Below are 17360 nucleotides of genomic sequence, written 5' to 3'. Positions count from 1 at the left end.
GAGTCCACGGGGGTAAGTTTTCTTTTATGAAGCTTCACTTGCATTTTTCCGCTCGGCCTTTGACAATTTCGCCTTTTTGCATCAGCGATGGGTGGAAGAGATAGCCGTCTCCAACCGCCTGGCTATGGTGGACGAGGAGCTGAGGCAACTGAACGCGGCAGGCGGTCCGTCCGACTCTCAGGGCCCGTCTTACTCCGAGCTACAAAAGGAGCTGAATAAAGCTCAAGATCTGTTGGCGAGCGAGCAGAAGAAAACGGCCGATCAGGCCCACGCCCTGGCCGAGTCCGAGCGACAAGTCAAGTCGCTCGACACAAAATTAACCCTGGCCATCACCCGAAAAAATACGGCCATCTCCGATTTGGAGAAAAAGAACGTGGAGGCTTGGGGCCTGGAGCTTAAGATAAAAGAGTTGATGGAGCAGCTTGATAGAGAGAAGGTGGGTCGCTCGGCCGACGCGGCAAAGCTTCAGAGTCTGAATGAGGCCCTCACTGGCTCCCAGGCGGCCTTCAAAGAATATCAAGATGCCGAGCCGAGTCGAGTTGCTGCCTTAAGACAGGGCTACATCCGCTCACCTGAATTCTCGGAGAAAATCTGCGAGCGGATGTACACAGCCTTCGACTTGGCTATGACCGCGACCACCAACTATCTGAAGTCCAAGGGTCTTCTTCCAGAGTCCACTACCATTCCGGCCGGCGATCAAGTGGCGCTCCTGGAAAGCATTCCCAAGACCCTTTACGATTACATAGAGTAACTTTTGTAATTCGGCCACTCGGCTAGATATGATCCCTTTTGTACTTAGGCTGCTCGGCCTAAAGTTTTAATTTGAATGCAGTGTTTTCCTTTTGCACGCTGTCCTTTTAAGTTAGCATGTGTGTCGTCCACTCGCCTATTATCACTCTTCTGGCATTCGAAAGGGAGTGTAGCGAAGTACTTGGAGTTACCTTTCCGCTCTGCTATTTATTTCGAGTGCGTAACCTTCCGCTTAGGTAGCAGAGATCGCTCACTAGAAGCCGACAAGTACCTTTGTGCTCTGAGCTGAGCAGGACGTGGAGTCGGTTTTATCGATATTGAAGGCGAGTTTCCAGAGGAATTGCATCCTTCTTATTGGCCTCACCCACATGACGATCTTCCACTCGGGCGTTTATAGACGCCGGCTCGTCTCTCGATATTTAACGTCGGAGCTCGACGGTCTTCCGCTCGGAGGGTTTATAGACGCCGGCTCATCTCTCGATATTTAACGTCGGAGCTCGACGGTCTTCCGCTCGGAGGATTTATAGACGTCGGCTCGTCTCTCGATATTTAACGTCGGAGCTCGACGGTCTTCCGCTCGGAGGGTTTATAGACGACGGCTCGTCTCTCGATATTTAACGTCGGAGCTCGACGGTCTTCCGCTCGGAGGGTTTATAGACGCCGGCTCGTCTCTCGATATTTAACGTCGGAGCTCGACGGCCTTTACGGCTAACTTTTAACTGATTATATACGCCCTGCCGAGGGGCGAGGGGTCTTCGTTATCGAGCGTGCGGCTCGTACAATATACCTCCGGCCTAACGGTCCGGGGTCTTCGATATCGAGCCTTTGGCTCGGATACAATTCCCCCTGCCGAACAGCGCGGGGTCTTCGTCCTCGAACATTCGGCTCGTATATTTATATGCCCCGGCCGAACGGCACGGGGTCTTCACGCAGTAAGCCGTTCGGCGGAGAATGCTTAATGTGTTTTCATCTTTTTGCTTCCTGCATTACAAGTACATAGGCGACTAGCACATACACAAAAATGAATTACATTCGTGCACCTTTCATCCATTTCGATAAGGCTGGAGATGATTTGCACTCCACGGTCGATCCAGCTGCCGCCCGGCTTCATCCTCCAAGTAATATGCGCCCGAGCGGAGCTTTTCAATAACCTTGAAGGGGCCTGCCCACGGTGCCTCCAGTTTGCCGACGTCGCCGACCGGCTTGACTTTCTTCCAGACGAGATTGCCGACCTGGAATGATCTGGGGATTACGCGACGGTTGTAATTTTGCTTCATCCGTTGTCGGTACGCCATCAGCCGGACGGACGCCTTGGCTCTTTCTTCTTCGACCAGATCCAGCTCCACGTTCCTCCTCTCGACGTTGCCCTCGTCATAACTTTGGATCCGAGCGGATTCGACTCCGACTTCAACAGGAATGACCGCTTCGCCGCCATACACCAGGTGGAAAGGCGTAACGCCCGTCCCTTCCTTTAGAGTCGTTCGGATGGCCCATAAGACTCCCGGCACTTCATCTGGCCAACTTCCTCCCCAATGGTCGAGCCGAGCGCGCAGAATACGAAGAATTTCCCGATTGACCACTTCGGCTTGACCGTTGCTTTGGGGATAAGCCACGGACGTGAAGTGTTGCTCGATGCCGTAGCTTTTGCACCAATCCTCTAACATCTTCCCTGTGAATTGCCGCTCATTGTCTGAGACCAATCGGCGAGGGATGCCGAACCGACAGATGATGTGTTGCCAGATAAATTTTTTGACCATCTGCTCGGTGATCTTGGCTAGCGGCTCGGCCTCCACCCACTTGGAAAAATAATCAACCGCCACTAGCAAAAATTTCCGCTGCCCGGTCGCCATCGGGAATGGACCAACAATATCCATTCCCCATTGATCGAAAGGACATGAAACTGTTGATGCCTTCATTTCTTCTGCCGGTCGGTGGTTGAAGTTATGGTACTTTTGGCATGAAGGGCACGTTGACACTGTCCGAGCGGCATCTGCTTGTAAAGTCGGCCAGAAGTATCCAGCTAGCAGGATCTTCTTAGCTAGTGCTCGTCCGCCCGGATGTCCTCCGCACGATCCTTGATGTACTTCTTGGAGGATGTAAGCCGAGTCCTCCGAGCTCACGCATTTCAACAACGGGCGTGAGAAAGCCTTTTTATAAAGCTGATCGCCGATGAGTGTGAACCGACCGACTCTCCTCCTTAGCAGCTGGGCTTCATATTCATTAGATGGTGTGGCGCCCGAGCGGAGGAACTCTATGATGGGCGTTCGCCAGTCGCTTGGAAATGTGAGGCCTTCCATCCGGTCGACGTGCGCCACCAACAGTACTTTTTCAATTGGCCGCTGAATGACGACCGGCGTTATTGAGCTCGCGAGCTTGGCTAACTCATCGACCGCTTGATTTTCTGCTCTGGGTATCTTCTGAATAATAACTTCTCGAAAATCAGCTTTGAGCTTCTCGAAGGCTTCAGCGTAGAGCTTGAGCCGAGCGCTATTGATTTCAAAGGTACCAGAGAGCTGCTGAGCGGCCAACTGCGAGTCCGAGTGGAGTGTTACCCGACCGGCTCCCACATGCCGGGCAGCCTGCAAGCCAGCTATGAGGGCCTCATACTCCGCCTCATTGTTGGTAGCTTTATAATCCAGCCGGACGGATAGGTGCATCTTTTCTTCTTGTGGGAAGAGCAACAATATTCCAATCCCGCTTCCGAGCCGAGTGGACGACCCATCCACATATATTCTCCACATAGCTTCCGGATCTGGCCTTTGCACTTCGGTGATAAAATCTGCCAAGGATTGTGCCTTGATTGCCGAGCGGGGTTGGTATTGAATATCGAATTCGCTCAACTCCGTCGTCCATTTGATGAGCCGCCCGAATGCTTCTGGATTCAGTAACACACGTCCGAGCGGACTATTGGTCTTGACGATGATGGTGTGCGCCAGGAAGTATGGGCGAAGGCGCCGAGCGGCTAGAACCAGAGCAGCATCTTTTAAAATGTGGCTCAGGAAATACACCGGCTGCTCTTCGCCGCTCGACCTCACAAGTGCTGAGCCTACAGCGTGCTCGGTCGAGGATAGATAAATACAAAGTGGCTCACCAATAGTCGGCTTGGCTAATACCGGGAGCGAATTCAGATATGCCTTCAAATCTTCGAACGCCTGGTCGCATTCTTCGTCCCAGTAAAATTTTGTAGCTTTGCGTAAGATCTTGAAAAAAGGAAGGCTCCGGTCGGCGGTTTTGGAGATGAATCTGGATAGAGCGGTTATCCGACCGGTCAAACGCTGCACTTCCCTTGTATTTCTTGGGGGCGGCATGTCTCGTAGGGCTTTCACCTTGCTGGGATTTGCTTCGATTCCCCGCTCGGTCACTATGTACCCCAGAAAACACCCCCCTTTTGCTCCGAACAGGCATTTCTGGGGATTTAGCTTGACTCCATATTTGTGCAGCGTTTGGAAGGTTTCCTCCATGTCTTTGAAGAGATCTGCCGCTTGGACTGATTTGATGAGAATGTCGTCCACATAAACTTCTAGGTTCCGCCCGATCTGCTCTCTGAACACTTTATTCATTAAACGCTGATATGTGACTCCTGCATTCTTCAATCCGAACGGCATCACATTATAGCAATAAGTGCCGTCGGCCGTCACGAAGCTGACCTTTTCTTGATCTTCACGGGCGAGCGGCACTTGGTGATAGCCCTGGTAGGCGTCGAGCATACAGATTAATTCGCAGCCGGCCGTAGAGTCCACCAGCTGGTCTATCCGGGGCAGAGGATAAAAATCTTTCGGGCAAGCTTTGTTGAGATCCCGAAAATCTATGCACACTCTCCATTTGTTGCCCGGCTTGGAGACTAATACTACGTTCGCCAGCCAGCTCGGGAACTGAACCTCGGGAATATGGCCGGCTTCCAGAAGCTTCTCCACCTCCGCCCGGATGATGACGTTCTGCTCGGCGCTGAAATCTCTTTTTCTCTGCTTTACCGGCCGAGCGTCCGGTCGGACATGTAACTCGTGCTACGCTATGCTCGGCGAAATTTCGGGCAGCTCATGTGTCGACCAGGCGAAGACATCATGATTTCTTCGGAGGCATTGGCTCAGCTCTTCTTTCTGCTTCTCCTCCAGATCGGACGCAATAAAGGTTGTGGCCTCCGATCGGGATGGGTGAATCTGCACTTCCTCTTTTTCTTCATAAATTAAAGAGGGTGGTTTTTCGGTGATGGCGTTTACCTCGATCCGGGGCGCCTTCCGAGCGGATTTGGCTTCTGCTCGGACTATCTCGATGTAGCATTGCCGAGCTGCTAGCTGATCTCCTCGTACTTCTCCCACTTTGTCCTCCAAGGGGAACTTGATCTTCTGATGGAAGGTTGAGACGACCGCTCGGAATTCGCTGAGCGCCGGTCGTCCCAGAATGACGTTGTAGGACGAGGGAGAGTCGACCACCACAAAGTTTGTAGTCCTTGTCCTCCTGAGCGGCTCTTCTCCCAACGAGGTAGCCAGCCGGATCTGTCCGACCGACTGAACTGCGTTACCCGTAAACCCGTAGAGCGGAGTTGTCATGGGTAACAGCTCGGCTCGATCAATTTGCAGCTGATCGAACGCCTTCTTGAATAAGATGTTGATTGAGCTCCCTGTGTCAACAAATACGCGGTGAATTGTGTAATTGGCTATTACCGCTTTGATGAGCAGAGCATCGTCGTGGGGTACTTCAACTCCTTCCAAGTCCCCTGGCCCGAAACTGATTTCCGGTCCGCTCGCCCGTTCTTGGCTGCAACCAACGGCATGGATTTGGAGCTGCCGGACGCTTGCCTTTCTAGCTCGATTGGAGTCTCCTCCGGTCGGCCCGCCAGCAATAACGTTGATCTCACCTCGGGAAGTATTGCTTCTATTTTCCTCTTCTCGAGCGGATGGTCGGGACCGTTCTCTGGACGCTCGGTGATTCTCCTGCCTTGGAGAACGATGCCGATCAGGAGCCTGTTGCTGTGGCATATCGGTTCGTGTCCGTTCGGCGTCATGAGTTCTCTGCCGCCTGTCGACTGAGGGAGACCGTCGTCCGACATTCCGGGGCACGGGATGAGCCACAAAGGGAAGACTTCGACAATCCCTCATGTTGCGCGTATCCGTCCGGTGGAAGGAGCAGAACATCGGGGTCCATTTCTTCTTTGGCTTGGGCCGAGCGGCGGATACCTCTTGCACGTGGGATCTGGCATGGGGGGATCGAATTGCTTCGGCCCTTGGTCCTCTGGGCGGCTGATGAGTGGCGTGTAGTTTCCGCTCGGCCGGAGGAGCCCGCTCGGTTGGAGCTTCTTTTTTCCTAGCCGCTTGTGCTTCTTCCACGTTGATGTATTCGTTAGCCCGGTGTAGCATGTGATCATAATCTCGGGGCGGCTTTCGGATGAGCGCTCGGAAATCCCCATCCACTAGGCCTTGTGTGAAGGCATTCATCATGGTCTCCGAGGTGGCCGTTGGAATGTCCATCGCCACTTGGTTGAACCGCTGGATGTAAGCTCGAAGTGATTCACGGGCTTCTTGTTTGATGGCGAATAGGCTCACGCTCGTTTTCTGGTAGCGTCGACTGCTAGCAAAATGGTGGAGGAAGGCCGTTCGGAAATCTTTGAAGCTTGTGATGGATCCGTCCGGCAATCTCCGAAACCACCGTTGAGCCGACCCGGAGAGGGTGGTGAGGAAAACTCGGCACTTTACTCCATCTGTGTATTGATGGAGAGTAGCTGTGTTGTCAAACTTACCCAGATGATCATCCGGGTCGGTTGTCCCATTGTATTCGCCGATCGCCGGGGGTACGTAATGCTTGGGCAGAGGATCTCGTAGAATAGCCTCTGAAAATTGGCGATTGATCCGCTCGGGCGATGCGTCCGCTCGGGGGGCTTTTCCTTTTCTCTCGTCTCGTCTGGGCATTTCATCCGAAGAGGATCCCCGATCTCTATGAGCTGCTGTGGCTTCGGGGGTGCGAAATAGGGCTCGATGAAATGCAACGGTGGTCTGCGGTGCTTCCGCTCGGCCACCAGACATTGACGTTGCTTGCTGTTCTGGACGCTTGGCTGTTGTTTTCTGTTTTTGCTCCACAAGCTTGGCGGCCCTTATCTCGATCAGAGCGTCGAGTTCCTCATTCGAGAGCGTCACCATATGTTGTCGTCCAGCTTCGTCCATTGTTTCCGGTCGGAAGCAGGAGCGTTCCCACAGACGGCGCCAAATTGATCCTGTCCGAATCGCCGAACCAAAGGACGCTGGGAACGTGTCGCTCTCCTAATCGATGGCGTAGGCCTCCAAAGCTCCGACGAACCTGCACAGAAGTCGGGCCGGGAAGGGGTTCCCGGCGGCGACCCTCCGACGCTCAAGTCAGGCGAAGCTCAATAGAGAGAAAGGGGCTCAAAAACTAGTAGCGTGCGTACCTCCGGCGAAGTAAGAGGGCCTTTATATAGGGCAGCGAAGAAGTGGGTGTACACCTACCGAGGTGTACACGTGTCCATGGCTCATACCCCCGTAAGGGCTTGTCAGTGAGCTTCCCTGACCCATACTGCTACAGTCCAAGCATGTCCTCGATGGGACAGCGAAATCTCCTGTCATAAGATTTGGAGTATGGCTTGCGCGTGAAACATACCTGCTGTCAGAAAAAGACGTCCCTTGACCTTTTCCCCTTTGCTCCAAATCTGTCGTCCGGTCGGCCAGCTCCTTCAACATCCTGCCGGACGTATGCGGTGATTTACTTGGGGAGATTCTCCATCACGTGCTTTGTGGAGACCATTAGCAGTATGTTACCTTATGGCCTTGGCCGAGCGTGCAGTCCGCTCGTCCCTGCGATCTTACCCCCTGAGCGCCAGAACCCTGACTTCCTACAGGGCGCCTTTAACCATCAGCCCGACACCGGCCGGACGGCCGTCCGGTCGGACCCAGCCCTCTACGGACGTTGACTCCACCGAACGGCCGGTCGGCCGTTCGGACCTCCCATCTCCGGACGGACATCCTTCCACTTTGACTCCCACGTGGCGTTGACCTCACCAAACGGGGTCCCCTGTTCTTACCACCGGATCATATATATATATATATATATATATATATATATATATATATATATATATATATATATATATATATATATTCAAATTTATTTATTAAACTTATTTAGTTTAATGAGTTATTCATGTCTTGAAAATGGTTACAATTAGGTGTTCCAAGGATCAGTTCTGTGGACCTGCTATCAAAGTAATGATGAAATATTTTTCCAATTTAAGCTCATCTCTCAGGCTTAATTTATCTGGAAAAAAACAGATAAGAGTGAGAAAGAAGGGGGAAAAATACTGAAAAATTTGATATAGACAGATTACCCACCATCTGTTTTCATCCATCCATGATTGGTTGCAGAGCAGAGCCTGGGCACAAAGTAGCATTTCAAAAGATGTATAAAGAACACATGAATTGCACCCCTATAGATGATCAAAAATAAATAAATAAAAGCACTCACTAATTACTAAAACAAAAGCATGCACAAATATGCCAATTGGAGCTCCTTTTTCTTTAAAAAAAAAAAATAATAAATATGGTGAGGCCATGCTCTAACCAGTCGCAACTGGAGCTAATAATGCACATTACAGAATAAACCAAAGACAAAGATGTTATCTTCCTTGCACTTTGAACACCTCATCTTCTGCGGTTTCCATAATCCCAACTGGAAAATTTTTCAGACTTTGGATATCATCAGTGTAAATCATCCCCAGAGATAAGATCGGAACATGTTCTGAACATATTAAGGTAGGAAGTTGTAATTGCCATGTTATTATTATCCTTTTGTCTCAGTCTAGAGAAGTCTGAGATGTGCTGTGTCATTCAGCCTCTTTATCTGCCATCCCGTTCTTAGAGAATGGTGTAGAACTGTGGCAGAAGAATCATCGATTGTGAGTTTCTGAGACATCATAGGACTGCATTCCAGAAGGCCAGTGAGAAGACATTTAATTGGAACTGCATGAGTGAAGAGTCCAATGGAAGAGACCATGTTTTTACTGACATCAGAAAGGAGGTTTGCTTGAGCGACTTCCCTGGGAGAGAACTCTTCATCCGTCTCGTTGTCTCCAGTAGTCACATATTGAAGCCTGCTCTTACCATATTTCTTCCTCTGAAAAGATGACCGGTTCAGCCTGTACAGCAGATCCCAGTGAGGCCCATCTTGAATTGAATTAGTCGAACTATTCCGTGATAATTCCTTTGACTCATTTCGATGGATTGATATGTCAGCCACTGCTAGCTTCTCAGATAATCTCAGGACTGTCCTGTTAAGAAATTCAATCATCCGAAATGCCACCTGCCGAAGTGATTCTCCAGAAGGAGCACAAAAATCAGGTTGTGTCCTCTCGATCAAATTAAGCATTTCAGTGGTGTAAACTTCTGATTGCAGGCAACCTTCCCATTGCCCCTGACTAATCTCAAGCAAAGCATCAGATGATTGTATCTGCTCCTCGGAAAAACCAAGCTCCTACATATACGACAAATAACAAGTAATTCAACAAGTGAAACAATAAAGCAGAAACTGATGTAGATCCCAGTATATTCCAAAGTCTAGCTACAACAAATAAAAAGTTAAATCAAACTTTATGAATAACGAAGGCTTATTCTCTAATAATCAAACTCGCTTTAGTCTTTACATGTTTAAATTACATAGCTCATTAATGTTCCTGCTGCAAAATAATAGATTGTCACATAATTTCAAGATAGCAAGAAGGTGAATGCTATATTTATTATCAATCTCATCTAAGTAAAATGAAAAGTATCTAATAATTTATTGCAGACGAGGTGGAGGAATGCCGTGACCTGGAAAAACAATCCAAGAACACTAAAAATAAATTGTCCTAAAAGATTTTAGCAATGTGACAAGAGAACAAGCCAACATCTTTTTGATAATGTAGGTTCTAACTCTTGTATCAGGTTGGTAAGCAAGAAAGAAGGCAGCAGCCAAAGTTAGGCTTAAACATAGGTCGGTATTTCTTTATTGGCATGCTATATCCTAAAACCTTTCTATCTCATTGTTCATGTATATGGATGGGGCACAGGAACGGTGGATCAACAAAAACCTGAAGATAAAGAACAAATACATTAAGTCAAATAGATGACTATGGTAATGTCGTGAAAATTAGAGCATTTAAATAACATAAATACTATAATTTTCTAGTTTTACCATAAATCTAATCCTCAATATGCACACAAATTCAAAATTTTCCTGCTAATGCCAAGTAACCAACGCCAATAGGAAGGTCAACAAAAATATTGGTGCTTTGCGTATGTTGTAGAGTCAGTTTGAACTTGAAGCGGCTAATTAAAATAAGGTAATTTTCCTACTTGAACACCTACAACCAACAAGGGACCGCATATCACATATGCAAAACTGGCCCCCTCTCCAGACCATCTAGATGGCAGCATAAGCATTCCCTTGGGCTATTTTTCAAGCATTAGAAGCTTAGAAATTAATCAAAAATATCACAAGTAAACATTACTCCAAGAAAGGAGCCTTGGTACAACGGTAAAGTTGTTATCATGTGACCTAGAGGTCGCAAATTTAAATCTTAGAAACAGACTCTTGCAAAACAAGATAAGATTGCATATAATAAACTCTTCCTTGAGACTCATATTAGTGGGAGTTTCATGCTGCCCTTTTAAAATACAACAATAACCAAGCCTTATATTACTCCAAAAAAGCAATGAGGTAAAAGTGGAAATAAGGTCTATATATATTCATAAATAAAACAATTATGAAGGTGGAGAAAGGGTTGAAAAACTATATAGTATCAAGGAGTACATTCAATTTTTACTAGTTCACTCAAGAATTAGCAGACATATCACTCAATTCCTGATCGTCAACTAGGAGCGTCCTGTACAAGGAAACACACTTCATCGAGACCAATTAAATTTTAAACTGATTTTTATTGTTTGGTAAATTGTGAATTTTTTGGTAATTTAGAGTCGGCACCTTTTTTTATTTTAGTAATTAATTGGAGGGATAATTGTGTTTTGAATGTGTTTCCCAATTTGGCTATTTATTTTCTAGTTTTCTGTAAAATACCGGAAAAATGACGATTATTAATAAGGAATTTTTTTTTGGAATTTTTGGACATTTTTCAGGAATTTTTCGGAGCTCGTACGGATGAGTTAACGGGGATAAAAAACGGGGCCCGGAAAAGTCTGTTTAGGTTACCCCGTTTAAATGAGGAAAAGTTTATTTTTCCTTTTCCTTTTAAATTCTTTTTCTCTTTTTCTTATTTCTCATTTTGTTTTCTTTCTCGCCGAAACATCTCCGCGCGCCTCTCCTCTCCCTCACTCCCGAACCCGACGCCAAGAGCCCTAACCGCCGGCTACTCGGCGGTTCTCTCTTCTTCTTCCTCATCCCCTGCCCCTCACGACGACAGAATCCTCTGCCCTAGCCTTGCCGTGGAGTTCCCAGCGCTGTCGCCGCAAATCACCGCCGCCCGATCGCCTGCCCTAGCCAACCGACGTCGACCACAGAAGCCGACGTCGACCCCAATCGCCGGTGCCCTAGAGCCGATCACCGTGCATCACCCTTTCTTCCTCTGCCCTGGTGTGAGTTCACTGCCGATTTTCTGTGCCGAGCCTAGCGCCGACGCCGCCACCCGGTTTCCCTTCTTCCTGTGCCCGAACCCTAGCACTGACCACAAGAACTCGCCGGCAGGAAGAACCAGCACCCCCATTTCTGTCTCTGCCCTAGATCGCCGGAGTTCAGAGGATTAGCCGACCACAGTGCCCTAATTGATCAAAGGAGGTAAGCTAGTTCGAATTTCTCTTTGCTACCAATTTAGGTCACGGTATTGGAGAGGAAGTGGGGCTGTGGTGTTTGTTGATCAGCAACAGCAGACTTAGTACACAGAAATGAGGGTGGTGAGTTGAAGGAAGAATTACCGTGAGTTTCTGTGTGCTGTGAATCAACAAACAATTGCTTGTTCAATGTTTTAGCAACAAGCAACCTTCACCGTAATCTTTTGGATTGTGAATTAGGGTGAGGATTAGGTGTATTTGAGTTCTGTTGTAGATCTTGTTCTGAATTTGGAGGGTTTAGTTAGACTATCATGTGTATATTGATTTTGTTTATGTGTTTTTGGTTTAGGGTTTTGCCCTAAATAGTTTTAGGAATTTTGTTTAGCTATTTATGTAAATTGTAGCTAAATAAAATAATATTTATTTATATGTGACACAGGACTTTGACGCGAGACGAGTATCTCGGAGTCAGATCGGACCTTTCTATTTTCGGAGGCGGGTACTTTGACTTATGTCTTTTGATATGCATGATAATATGTTTAACATATAACAGTAATTGTGTTACCTGTTTATTTCGGTTGGTCACTACATGATTAGTACATGTTGTTTGTTTATTTATTCTGCACTACATATTATCTACCTGATCACATATGCCTTAGGTAGTGACCTAACCACATGCTCTGTTATATTCTGGATCTAGGGTTTATTTGATACCCTCTTCGATTTGTGTGCCTTCTATTTGATACGTCTTCTTGTGGTACACACTTTGTATCTATTTATATGGATCATGCCATGTTATTCATGAGATTGCCATGTTCAGTATCATGCATCATGATTGCATGCTGTGCGATTGTTGGCTCTACTTTGGTTGAGCTCATCGCCATTACATGTACTGCACACATCACCCATGGATTTGTATATCTGGCTGGTGTGTGGCGGTTCTGTTGTTTGGTCACGCAGGGTGTGTTGCAGTAGGTTGCCCTGTTTGGCTCCGTTGGCATTTAGGGTAGCAGCGTGAGTCGGCAGATGGTGGACTTTGTTTGGCTCCGTTGGTCGACTCATGGTAGTGAGATGCATCCCGTCATCGTGTACCGGAGATGAGAGCATTGAGCTCCCCATTTATGATTTGGGGTCACAGGACGAGTACTCCGACAAGATCCCGCTTACTCGCCATTGCAGAGCATTGATTTCGTAGTATGGGGTCGATATACGCATTTATTGCATTTTATTTGCTTGTGATTCTGCACTTATATGTTGCATTTGTTTGGATGCATTGATTGACATGCATACAGATTACGACTCACTCGATCCGACGACTGCTACCTTTATACTTTGATCCCACAAGATCAGCTTATCTTGATTTCATTTCACAGATTTATCCTCCTCATATTCGTGAGACTGCATGATTAGTGTTGTCGTTATTTGTTTTATTATGCATATCGGTTGTACGCTGAGTGTTGGACTCACCCGCCTCCATTGTTGATATATTTTCGGGTTGAGGTCAGTCGCTGGCCCCCATCTGCACGTAGAGCTGGTTCTCTACTAGGTTGTTATTTGCTTTATTTTGGTTTTTCTTCCATCAGACTATGTTTTAGTTTTGTTTTGGATTTTATTTATGGATATTGTACGGATTGTTACCGTTTGATGGACTTTTGGATGGTTTGGTTTTTATTCTACTATATGCCTGCCTGGACGGCAGAAGAGGTGAGTTCGTTGGATTTGAGCTTTACGAGTGTAGTGGAGTAGGGTGGATTTCGAGTCAGAGTCCTATTGTTATTGATTACTATTATTAACTGCGTGGTTGTGACAGCCAGAGGCTGAATATCTTTATAAACTGCGTGGTGTTTGTTTTTTTTTTTTTTTTTTTTATTTTGTTATCATTCCAGCCGCCTGTGGCTGAAGTATATGTGGGATGTAGGAAGTTTCATATTGTCCGTCGTACAGGGGAGATGCTGCCGAAATTTCTTCGGACAGAGACTCCTCCGGGGCTTGACATTTTCATTAGGGGTTGGGTTTAATAAAGAAGTTTAGATTCCATGCATATCATCCAACATGAGTGTGGAAAAGATACAATGCGCTACATTGAGTCCTACAGTCTCTTCCTCAACCTGCGTCAAAAGGTTTGACCTTTTCGTCATTATAGTTGTTGGAAAGTTTGTTACTTCATCATTAGGGTTGTGTTCAAGTTCTAAAACAAAGACTCTATGTGAGCAATTGAATGTTACGGGGCCTTTGCTACAATAGTTGTAGCATTAAATATCGGATTGGAGTTTTTTTTGGCAATGGAATGTATGACATGACTTCAATTTCTGAGCTAGTACATGAAAATCATCAATTCAGTTCAAGTTGAAGCTTAAAAGAAGATTCCAACCAACTCAAAGATGATGCCATATGCATAATTTCTAATGAGTTGAAACTGGCTACCTTGATCCAAGACTCCTTCCAATGAGCATCACATAGGTGAGAAGTCTTTGATACCCTTTGGCACCTATTAATAAAATATAGTTTACATTTTTTTCTTAATCCAATCAAAAAACATGTAGTCAAAATTCAACAGCAATGACGGATTCTTTTCATCTAAACTAATTCTCTAGGTTAGGATATGACGGAAATGACTCCATTTTCATTCAGTTATTTTGAATAAATGAACACAACAGAAATATAAAGAAACTAAGCGACTAAAAATTTGCTTGTCTTTCGCAATCAAACATGGTGTAGAAGAACAGAAATTTATGATTTGAGCAGAAACTTTTAAGTAAAAAAGAAAGGAGGAAGTTACCCTGCAAACTAGAGCAGCAGTAGCCCTCGCCCGATCCAAGGGCGAGCTGTAGACTTCGTCGAACCTAACACCCTGCGACTTGAGGAAGACGGACAACGCCCTAGTCTGCCGTTCCCCATTCGAGGTCAGCCCCGCTGCCTCCGCCCACCGACCTCCGACCAGATCCGCCCGGAGACTGACAGCGCACTCGCCATGGGCAATCAGAATCACCTCCGTGATCCGATCCGCCGCTACAGAGGCGACGCCACGAGGTAAAATCGCCAGGGGAGGAGGCGGGGGGAGGAGGAGCACGTTGCATGGGTCCCAAACCTTGATGGAAGGGCCAAGCAACCGAGGCGTTCCGGCCGCGGAAGGCTGGGGGGAGAGAGGAGAAGCGGCAGCACGGCAGGGGAGGATCTCCGGCTCCTGCTCCAAGACCTTCTCCTTGGAGGGGACGATGGGATTCCTGGACATCACACCTACCTCCTCTTCGTCATCATCGTCGTCGGAAGCCACGGCACCAGGTTGCGAGGACTGGGCAGAGCCCATGGAGAGAGAGGAAGGCGCCAGCCGGCAGGGGAGGCCGAAGTGCTACCGCATTGAGCGAGATCTGCGGCGGCGGAGCTGAGGAGCAGGGCAAAGTGAGGGTTATCCTCGCGATCGCGGGGGCGATCTATTCTCCCACACGGTTCGGAACGAACGGCCGGTTCGGAATCGCAGTTTGGACTTTGGAACAAGTCGATTCTTATCAAGAAGCCTTACGATTCGAAACGGTCTGATACGGCAGCAAAGGGAGTCCAGCGAAAATGAGTCAAAGGTAGATGAAGCTGTCGACATAGAGGTTAAGATTAAGGCGCTCAAGTCATCAAGGTTGTCTGAGTGGAAGGAGGGTGCGACCAAATCGGTCTTCCGACTGGACCTTGGCAACACCTCGACAGTCGGACAGTCAAAGAGAAGAGCGCAATGATGATGACCAATTGAGAATCAATTCGATCGGACCTCCTGTCTAATTGAACGAGGAACAATCTATCGAGTTAAGCGATTGTGTAAAAGAACAATTGAAATTGACTGGACGAGGAATCCCGGCTGAGCAGCTCCCTTTCTCGGCCAAGCAGTGGGATCTCATGCTTAGTTCATTGTATCCTTCTGGGAATTGGTACCGCTGACAGCATGACATGGTCAACAAGTAAATCGTACGATGGAAGATTCTACTGTTATGTTAGGGATTTACACGCCTTGTTAAAGAATCATGTCAAATATTTTTCTGACATGTCTTTTCATAGGACAGTTGGGAAAACGTGTGCAAGCATCTTGAGAAGTGTGCACGTCTGTTACTAGAGCACTATATAAAGGGAGGTTCATGCACCGGCAGAGGTATGTGTTATTTTTGTTAGGCTTCTGTTGCTCCTATAGTTCTCTTTGTCGTCTTTCTACTATTCCAGTAACTGACGTGAGCATCGGAGGGTCAATGCCGGGACCCCTTCCCTAACCCGACATTGACGTTCTTGGTTTTGCAAAGCGAAGTGGAGTCTTCACACGGTCAATCGGAGAGCCACATCCCAAGCCAACTGTGTTCATCGTTTTTGGACAAGATCTTATTGGCGTCGTCTGTGAGAACTTAACTTGTATCTGAGACATGGAGATGGAGGACGTTGGACGACATACGACCGTGACATTGACGAAGGAAGAATTGGACATTTTGATACAAGCTCGGGCAACTAAGATGGTGGAGCGGCAATAACAAGCGATGGGCGAGCGTCAAGCAAATAAACCCGCGGCATTAGCAACGAGATAGCAGGTCGACTACAGAAACCGAGCGGAAAATATATCCACTCAGGGGCCAAACAAGAAGTCAACCTGCACATATGAGGATGCACCAAATGCGTCGATCTCCTTTCATCGAGTGTCGTTCCACACCCCTTCAAAGGAACAAAGTTGAGCGGATAAAGAGCAAGGATCCTCCTCATATGACGCATCTATCCGGGACGGACGGAAGGGAAAAACACCAAGGATCGATGATTCCCCCGAATGGATCAATAGTCAATTCTCTCAAGGGATCTTGGATGACCCACTACCACGACATTACATACCATTAATGATCGGGGAGTACAATGGGACGACCGATCCAGAAGGCCATCTGATCAAGTTTGACAATACCTCCATGCTCCATCAGTACACCAATGAAGTGAAGTACCGAGTCTTCCTCACTACTCTTTCTGGATCAGCACAGAGGTGGTTTAGATGTCTGCCGATCAGATTCCTAGCGACGTTTCTACATCATTTTGCCAGCAGCCACCGTTGCCAGAAGACGAACGTTAACTTGTTCGCTGTGAAGCAAGGGCCCAAGGAGACATTGAAGTCTACATCAAGAGATTTAACCAAGTGACCATGAATATCCCATCGGTCACCCCGAAGATAATGGTAAGCGCCTTCTCATAGGGACTTACAGAACAAAATTCTTTCGCTCACTCTTCCGGAAGCTGCTAACAAATTTTGACCACCTGCTCAGGCGCGCCAACGAATACATCAACTTGGAGGAGACCTAAGCGGCACGAAGGAAGGAAGTGCCCACTGATCATATTGTCACCCCTGAACGACGACCAACCAGTAGCCATCAACCACCAAAAGGCCCCCGAGCAGGAGCAACACAGCTGCAGAGCGGCCAAAGGCTACGAAAGGCAGGTCGTGGACACCGTTGTTCTGCTCCTACCATCGCTCGGCGACACATAATACCCAAGATTGTTACGACTTGAGGCCAGTTTCAAGCCTACCGGCTCCTTCAGGATATCGCCATCGTTCACCCTGTCCCGATTAGCATCATCGATGGCAATCAGATAGATGACCGAAAGAAGAAAGACCAACGGTCGAGCAGTGTCAACACCATCCTCAACAAAGAGGTAATGTAAGCCCCACCCGGGCTTCGGCTGAGCAGGCTCGATCTTCAACTTAGGAGGAGGAAAACTAAAGCAATGTGGCCGGGGCAAAATCGAAATGATCATGGGGGGGGGGGGGGGGGGCGACCGATGATAATTCCAATAGAGCGAGGAAGTCACGCGTTCGGTGACTGAAGATACATGATGTGGGATGCAACA

At 47.6% G+C, this 17360-nt stretch overlaps 1 protein-coding gene across 1 annotated transcript; it reads right to left on the bottom strand.

The window, feature by feature from the left end:
• Positions 1-8245: 8245 nt before the first annotated feature.
• On the bottom strand, positions 8246-15005 carry LOC121975275. The gene is made up of 2 exons (XM_042526839.1): positions 14290-15005; positions 8246-9222 (listed from the first exon to the last, which is right to left on the bottom strand). The coding sequence occupies exons 1-2, from the start codon at positions 14815-14817 to the stop codon at positions 8551-8553; spliced, it is 1200 nt and encodes a 399-aa protein (XP_042382773.1). The 5' UTR covers positions 14818-15005; the 3' UTR covers positions 8246-8550.
• Positions 15006-17360: the final 2355 nt, after the last annotated feature.

This window comes from Zingiber officinale, chromosome 4B, assembly GCF_018446385.1.
Source record: "Zingiber officinale cultivar Zhangliang chromosome 4B, Zo_v1.1, whole genome shotgun sequence".
NCBI lineage: Eukaryota > Viridiplantae > Streptophyta > Magnoliopsida > Zingiberales > Zingiberaceae > Zingiber > Zingiber officinale.
This window is presented reverse-complemented; position numbering and strand designations above follow the sequence as displayed.

Coding starts and splice junctions, on each gene's coding strand:
- LOC121975275 (XM_042526839.1), bottom strand. CDS start 14,817: ATGGGCTCTGCCCAGTCCTCGCAACCTGGTGCCGTGGCTTCCGACGAC. Junction 9,223..14,289: donor CTGCTGCTCTAGTTTGCAGG/GTAACTTCCTCC, acceptor TCGTATATGTAG/GAGCTTGGTTTTTCCGAGGA.